Source organism: Oncorhynchus tshawytscha, linkage group LG10 (genome assembly GCF_018296145.1).
Source record: "Oncorhynchus tshawytscha isolate Ot180627B linkage group LG10, Otsh_v2.0, whole genome shotgun sequence".
Taxonomy (NCBI): Eukaryota; Metazoa; Chordata; class Actinopteri; order Salmoniformes; family Salmonidae; genus Oncorhynchus; species Oncorhynchus tshawytscha.
In genome coordinates, this window is record NC_056438.1 from 3,835,710 (window position 1) to 3,843,209 (window position 7,500).

A 7,500-nucleotide genomic window follows, 5' to 3' on the forward strand; every position below is an offset into this window, starting at 1 on the left:
ACTACTACTGTTACTACTACTACTGTTACTACTACTACGGTCTTACCTACCTTAGTTGAATGTACTGACTGTTAGTTGCTCTCTCACACTGTCAGGACAACCGGATTCACAACTGTGTGTATGTGTGTGTGTGTGTGTGTGTGTGTGTGTGTGTGTGTGTGTGTGTGTAGAAGGTGGACACCACCGGTAGGGCAGTGCTAGACATCATGACCAAAACTACAGAATACCTACAGCCCAACCCAGGTGAGAACACTCTCTCTCTCACGGTCTCTCTCTCTCTCTCTCTCTCTCTCTCTCGGTCTCTCTCTCTCTCACGGTCTCTCTCTCTCTCTCTCTCTCTCTCTCTCTCTCTCTCTCTCTCTCTCTCACGGTCTCTCTCTCTCTCTCACAAACTCTCTCTCTCTCTCACAGACTGACAAACATACTCTCTCTTTCTTTCCCCAGCATCCAGGGCTAAACTGAGTCTGATAGGGACCATGTCTAAGATCAGAGGACAGGAGAAGGGACCGGGTTACCCCCAGGCTGAGACTGTACTGGGTGAGGCCATGCAGCGCTTCGGACGAGAGCTGGGAGAGGAGTCATGCTTTGGTACGTGTGTTCACACACACACACATACTGCATCAGACACACACAGACATATAAAGACACACACACCTAGTGTATTGACAATACAGCATCAATAAATCAACATCTTGGTCAATCTCTCTGATGGAACATACAAACAATTCAACTCTCTCGCCGTCTACCCTCCCATTCCATTTCTCCCCCTGTCCCTCCCTCCCTCCACCTCTCCCTACCCTTCACTCTCTCCTTGTCCCCTCTCCCTCCTTCAGGTCTGGCTCTCCTAGATGCTGGGGAGGCCATGGGTGAGCTGGGGGCGGTGAAGGATGCCCTGGATATGGAGGTCAAACAGAACTTTATTGATCCACTGCAGAACCTACAGGAAAAAGACATCAAAGAAATACAGGTAGATATCAGAACTTTATTGATCCACGACAGAACCTACAGGAAAAAAAGACGACGTCAATAAATATTAAATATGTTAGATAAATGTTCAATATATGAATGTTAAATAAATATTATCGTTACATAACTGTTAAATAAAGGTTGAATTATAATATGTATATATTAATATATATTAAAATACATGTTGATGAACTTACTTAAAGGAAGTTATTGTTATGTAAATAAAATAAAATATAAATTTAATTTCAATCCATCTTAAATGAACTTAACTTAAATGAACGGAAATAAATCATTTAAAAATAAATGAAGTAAATGAAAGATGTTGTTGCAGCACCACCTGAAGAAGATGCAGGGACGCCGCCTGGACTTTGACTATAAGAAGAAACGTCACGGTAAAGGAGATTATTATTTATTACTATTATTATTACTATTTATTATCATTATTATTACTATTATCATTATTATCATTATTATTATTGTTGTTATTTATTATCATTATTATTATTATTATTATTTATTATCATTTGTATTATATATTATTATTATTATTTATTATCATTATTATTATTATTATTGTTATTCATTATCATTATTTTCATTATTATTATTATTTATTATCATTATTATCATCATTATTATTATTATTATCATTATTATTATTGTTATTTATTATCATTATTATTATTATTATTGTTATTTATTATCATTATTATTATTATCATTCTTTTTATCATTTGTATTATTTATTATTATTGTTATTTATTATCATTATTATTATTGTTATTTATTATCATTATTATTATTGTTATTCATTATTATTATTTACTATTATTATTATTGTTATTTATTATCATTATTATTATTATCATCATTTTTATCATTTGTATTATTTATTATTATTTTTATTTATTATCATTATTATAATTTATTATCATTATTATTATTATCATTCTTTTTATCATTTGTATTATTAATTATTATTATTTATTATAATTATTATTATTATTATTGTTATTTATTATCATTATTATTATTGTTTTTCATTATTATTATTTATTATTGTTATTTATTATCATTATTATCATTATTTTTATCATTTGTATTATTTATTATTATTTTTATTTATTATCATTATTATTATTTATTATCATTATTATTATTATTATCATTCTTTTTATCATTTGTATTATTAATTATTATTATTATTTATTATTATTATTATTGTTATTTATTATCATTATTATTATTGTTATTCATTATTATTATTTATTATCATTATTATTATTGTTATTTATTATCATTATTATTATTATCATTATTTTTATCATTTGTATTATTTATTATTATTTTTTATTTATTATCATTATTATTATTTATTATCATTATTATTATTATTATTATTGTGTTTCATGATCATTATTTTTATTATTATTATTGTTATTTATTATCATTATTATCATTATTATTGTTATTTATTATCAATATTATTATTAACATTATTTTTATCATTTGTATTATTTATTACTATTATTATTTATTATCATTTATTACTATTATTATTACCATTGTTATTATTATTTATTTTCATTATTATCATTATTATTATTATTATTTATTATCATTATTATCATTATTATTATTATCATCATTATCATTCTTTTTATCATTTGTATTATTAATTATTATTATTATTTATTATAATTATTATTATTATTATTATTATTGTTATTTATCATCATTATTATTATTGTTATTCATTATTATTATTTATTATCATTATTATTGTTATTTATTATCATTATTATTATTATCATTATTTTTATCCTTTGTATTATTTATTATTATTTTTATTTATTATCATTATTATTATTTATCATTATTATTATTATTATCATTATTATTATTATTATTATTATTATTTATTTTCATTATTATCATTATTATTATTATTATTTATTATCATTATTATGTATTATTTATTATTATTATTTATTATCATTATTATCATTATCATTATTATTATTATTATTGTTATCATTTGTATTATTTATTATTATTATGATTATTTTTATTTTTATTATTATTATACTGAACATAAATACAACATGCAAAGATTTGACTGAATTACAGTTTATATACGGAAATCAGTCAATTGAAATACATTTATTTGGCCCTAATCTATGGATTTTATATGACTGGATGGAGAAACAGCAATGGGTGGGCCTGGGAGGACATAGGCCCACCTCACTTGGGAGCCAGGTCCAGCCAATCAGAATGAGTTTTTCCCCACAAAGGCGCTTTATTCCAGACAGAAATAATACATTTCATCAGCTGTCCGGGTGGCTGGTCTCAGACGATCCTGCAGGTGTAGAAGCCGAATGTGACGTTGTGTTGTGTGACCAATTTGCACATTTTAGAGTGGCCTTTTGTTGTACCCAGCACAAGGTGCACCTGTGTAATGATCAGGGATGTAGACACAACATTTGAGAGAAATAAGCTCAGGAAACATGGGACACTTTGCATGTTGCATTTATACTTTTGTTCGTTTTTCTCAAATAGAAACGTTGATGTTATTATAATGACTTGTTGTATAATTGTAGGTAAAGGAGTTCTGGAGGAGGAGATCAGACAGGCGCTGGAGAAGTTTGATGAGTCCAAAGAAGTGGCAGAGCAGAGCATGTTCAACCTGCTGGAGAGTGATGTAAGTTGTCTCTGTCTCCTCTCTCCTCTCTGTCCCTCTCTCTCTCTCCTCTCTGTCCCTCTCTCCTCTCTCTCTCCTCTCTGTCCCTCTCTCCTCTCTCTCTCCTCTCTGTCCCTCTCTCCTCTCTCTCTCTCTCTCTCTCTGTCCCTCTCTCCTCTCTGTCCCTCTCTCCTCTCTCTCCTCTCTGTCCCCCTCTGTCTCTCTCTCCTCTCTGTCTCTCTCTCCTCTCTGTCACTTTCTCGTCTCTCTCCTCTCTGTCTCTCTCCTCTCTGTCCCTCTCTCCTCTCTGTCCCTCTCTCCTCTCTGTCCCCCTCTCCCCTCTCTGTCCCTCTCTGTCCCTCTCTCCTCTCTGTCCCTCTCTCTATCCCTCTCTGTCCCTCTCTCCTCTCTGTCCCTCTCTATCCCTCTCTGTCCCCCTCTCTCTGTCCCTCTCTGTCTCTCCTCAACCTCTCTCTCTCTCTCTCTCTCCCTCTCTGTCTCTCTCTCTCCCCTCTCTGTCTCTCTCTCTCTCCCCTCTCTGTTTCTCTCTCTCTCCTCTCTGTCACTTTCTCCTCACTGTCTCTCCTCATCCTCTCTGTCTGTTGTTGGATCCGTTTGAGTAGGCTAAAACTAACTTTGAGACACTTTTTTCCCTGTGTGTGTGTGTGTGTGTGTGTGTGTGTGTGTGTTTGCGCAGATTGAGCAGGTGAGTCAGCTAGCAGCGTTGGTCCAGGCCCAGGTGGAGTATCACAGACAAGCCACAGAAATACTACAGCAGCTCTCCAGTAAGCTGCACGAGAGGTCAGACATACAGACACAGACATACAGACATACAGACACAGACATACAGACACAGACATACAGACATACAGACACAGACACACAGACATACAGACACAGACATACAGACACAGACATACAGACATACAGACACAGACATACAGACACAGACATACAGACATACAAACACAGACGTACAGACACAGACATACAGACACAGACATACAGACACAGACATACAGACACAGACATACAGACACAGACATACAGACACAGACATACAGACACAGACATAGACATACAGACATAGACATACAGACACAGACACACAGACACAGACACACAGACACAGACACATAGACATACAGACACAGACATACAGACACAGACATGCAGACACACAGACATACAGACACACAGACATACAGACACACAGACATACAGACATACAGACACAGACATACAGACACAGACAGACACTCGGGCTGGGAAGGCACACTGTAGTGTTGACATTGAACATTTTTCACTTTCTTCTGACGTTCAAGGAGTTCGTATTCATGGTTAACCCTGTGCATGTCGGCTCAAATGTGAACGAGCCTTGAAAGTCTCGCTATAACACCCCTGTGTTTTACACTGTCATTGTGGTGTGTTGACCTCTGACCTCTGTGTTGTCTCTCCAGGATCAGGGAGGCGCAGGATAAACCCAGGAAGGAGTATGTTCCTAAACCCCGGATGATCCTGGAGCTGCTCCCCCCCAGCGATAGCCACAATGGGGGACTCAACACCACCAAGTCCCCAGGCCCGGCCTCGTCCCCAGGCCCCGCGCGCACCCCCGGTGAGAACACACAACGCGGGACGGACGCAGACACTCACACTCACAGATCCACGTACAAACAAAGACTCACAGACCCACACACAGAAACATAGATCCAAGTACAAACACACAGACTCACAGATCCACGTCCAGACACACAGACTCACAGATCCACGTCCAGACTCGCAGATCCACATCCAGACTCGCAGATCCATGTCCAGACTCACAGATTCACTCACAGACTCACAGATTCACGTACAGACTCACAGATCATGTAAAGACTCACAGATCTACGCACAGACACACACACTCACAGATCCACGTACTGACTTGCAGATCCACGTACAGACACACAGACTCACAGATACACGTACAGACACACTCAGTCGTTCTCTCTCTGTCTGTCGTTCTCTCTGTCTGTCGGTCTATCTCTGTCGGTCTCTCTCTTTCTCTCCCCCTCTCTCTCTTCGTCTCACTCTCTCTCCCTCTCTCTCTTCGTCTCCTTCCCCTCTCTCCCCCTCTCTCTCTTCCCCTCTCTCCACCTCTCTCTCTTCGTCTCCTTCTCTCCACCCTTCCCCTCTCTCCCCCAGCTCCTATGGACCAACCGTGCTGCCGGGCGTTGTATGACTTTGTGCCGGAGAACGAGGGTGAGCTGGGCTTCAAAGAGGGCGATATCATCACCCTAACCAATCAGATCGATGATAACTGGTACGAGGGAATGGTCAACGGCCAATCAGGTTTCTTCCCCATCAACTACGTGGATATCCTGGTTCCACTTCCTCATTAGGCCACCCACCCCCACCCAATCTTCACCCCACTCCCTGCCGGGGGCCCCAGCCTCTGCCCAGCCTCTGCCCAGCCTCTGCCCAGCCTCTGCCCAACCTCTGCCCAGCCTCTGCCCAGCCTCTGCCCAGCCTCTGCCCAACCTCTGCCCAGCCTCTGCCCAGCCTCTGCCCAGCCTCTGCCCAGCCTCTGCCCAGCCTCTGCCCAGCCTCTGCCCAGCCTCTGCCCAACCTCTGCCCAACCTCTGCCCAGCCTCTGCCCAGCCTCTGCCCAGCCTCTGCCCAGCCTAATCCACGCCTTCTTCTTTGTGCTTGTGTGAGTGCAACTGCTTTTTTCACAAAGAACTACAACTGTGAGGAACAAGGGACTACAATTGTATAGGATTCTGCAAGAAGAAGAAGAAGAAGAAGAAGAAGAAGAAGTATGAGGGATAAGTGAGCTGGTTGAACTAACTGAAGACTGGTGGAATCAGAGTAGTGAGCTGGTTGAACTAACTGAAGACTGGTGGAATCAGAGTAGTGAGCTGGTTGAACTAACTGAAGACTGGTGGAATCAGAGTAGTGAGCTGGTTGAACTAACTGAAGACTGGTGGAATCAGAGTAGTGAGCTGGTTGAACTAACTGAAGACTGGTGGAATCAGAGTAGTGAGCTGGTTGAACTAACTGAAGACTGGTGGAATCAGAGTAGTGAGCTGGTTGAACTAACTGAAGACTGGTGGAATCAGAGTAGTGAGATGGTTGAACTAACTGAAGACTGGTGGAATCAGAGTAGTGAGCTGGTTGAACTAACTGAAGACTGGTGGAATCAGAGTAGTGAGCTGGTTGAACTAACTGAAGACTGGTGGAATCAGAGTAGTGAGCTGGTTGAACTAACTGAAGACTGGTGGAATCAGAGTAGTGAGCTGGTTGAACTAACTGAAGACTGGTGGAATCAGAGTAGTGAGCTGGTTGAACTAACTGAAGACTGGTGGAATCAGAGTAGTGAGCTGGTTGAACTAACTGAAGACTGGTGGAATCAGAGTAGTGAGCTGGTTGAACTAACTGAAGACTGGTGGAATCAGAGTAGTGAGCTGGTTGAACTAACTGAAGACTGGTGGAATCAGAGTAGTGAGCTGGTTGAACTAACTGAAGACTGGTGGAATCAGAGTAGTGAGCTGGTTGAACTAACTGAAGACTGGTGGAATCAGAGTAGTGAGCTGGTTGAACTAACTGAAGACTGGTGGAATCAGAGTCGTGAGCTGGTTGAACTAACTGAAGACTGGTGGAATCAGAGTAGTGAGATGGTTGTGTAAAGAGCCATAGATGGATAAATATCTACATACAGTATGTGTCTATGGTTATGTGTACTGTAATAAGTTCCAATGTATTGCATGCTGGGACAAGCCATTTAAAGGTTGATGTTTTAAAAGGTTAAATAAAGACAACTGTTACATGGTGGCGGTTGTAATGCTAATGGGGGTTTTTTCTTTTCTTGGCAT

General features: G+C 38.7%; 1 protein-coding gene across 1 annotated transcript in view; it reads left to right on the forward strand.

Moving 5' to 3' along the window:
- Positions 1 to 6,101, forward strand: part of LOC112241989 (endophilin-A1) — a 23,838-nt gene extending 17,737 nt beyond the window's left edge. The window contains exons 3-10 of the mRNA XM_042328044.1: positions 171 to 243; positions 445 to 588; positions 834 to 967; positions 1,298 to 1,358; positions 3,567 to 3,667; positions 4,344 to 4,447; positions 5,107 to 5,261; positions 5,831 to 6,101. Of these exons, the coding sequence (XP_042183978.1) occupies positions 171 to 243; positions 445 to 588; positions 834 to 967; positions 1,298 to 1,358; positions 3,567 to 3,667; positions 4,344 to 4,447; positions 5,107 to 5,261; positions 5,831 to 6,027 (969 nt within the window). The 3' untranslated portion in view covers positions 6,028 to 6,101. The remainder of the gene's footprint in view (positions 1 to 170; positions 244 to 444; positions 589 to 833; positions 968 to 1,297; positions 1,359 to 3,566; positions 3,668 to 4,343; positions 4,448 to 5,106; positions 5,262 to 5,830) is intronic.
- Positions 6,102 to 7,500: the final 1,399 nt, after the last annotated feature.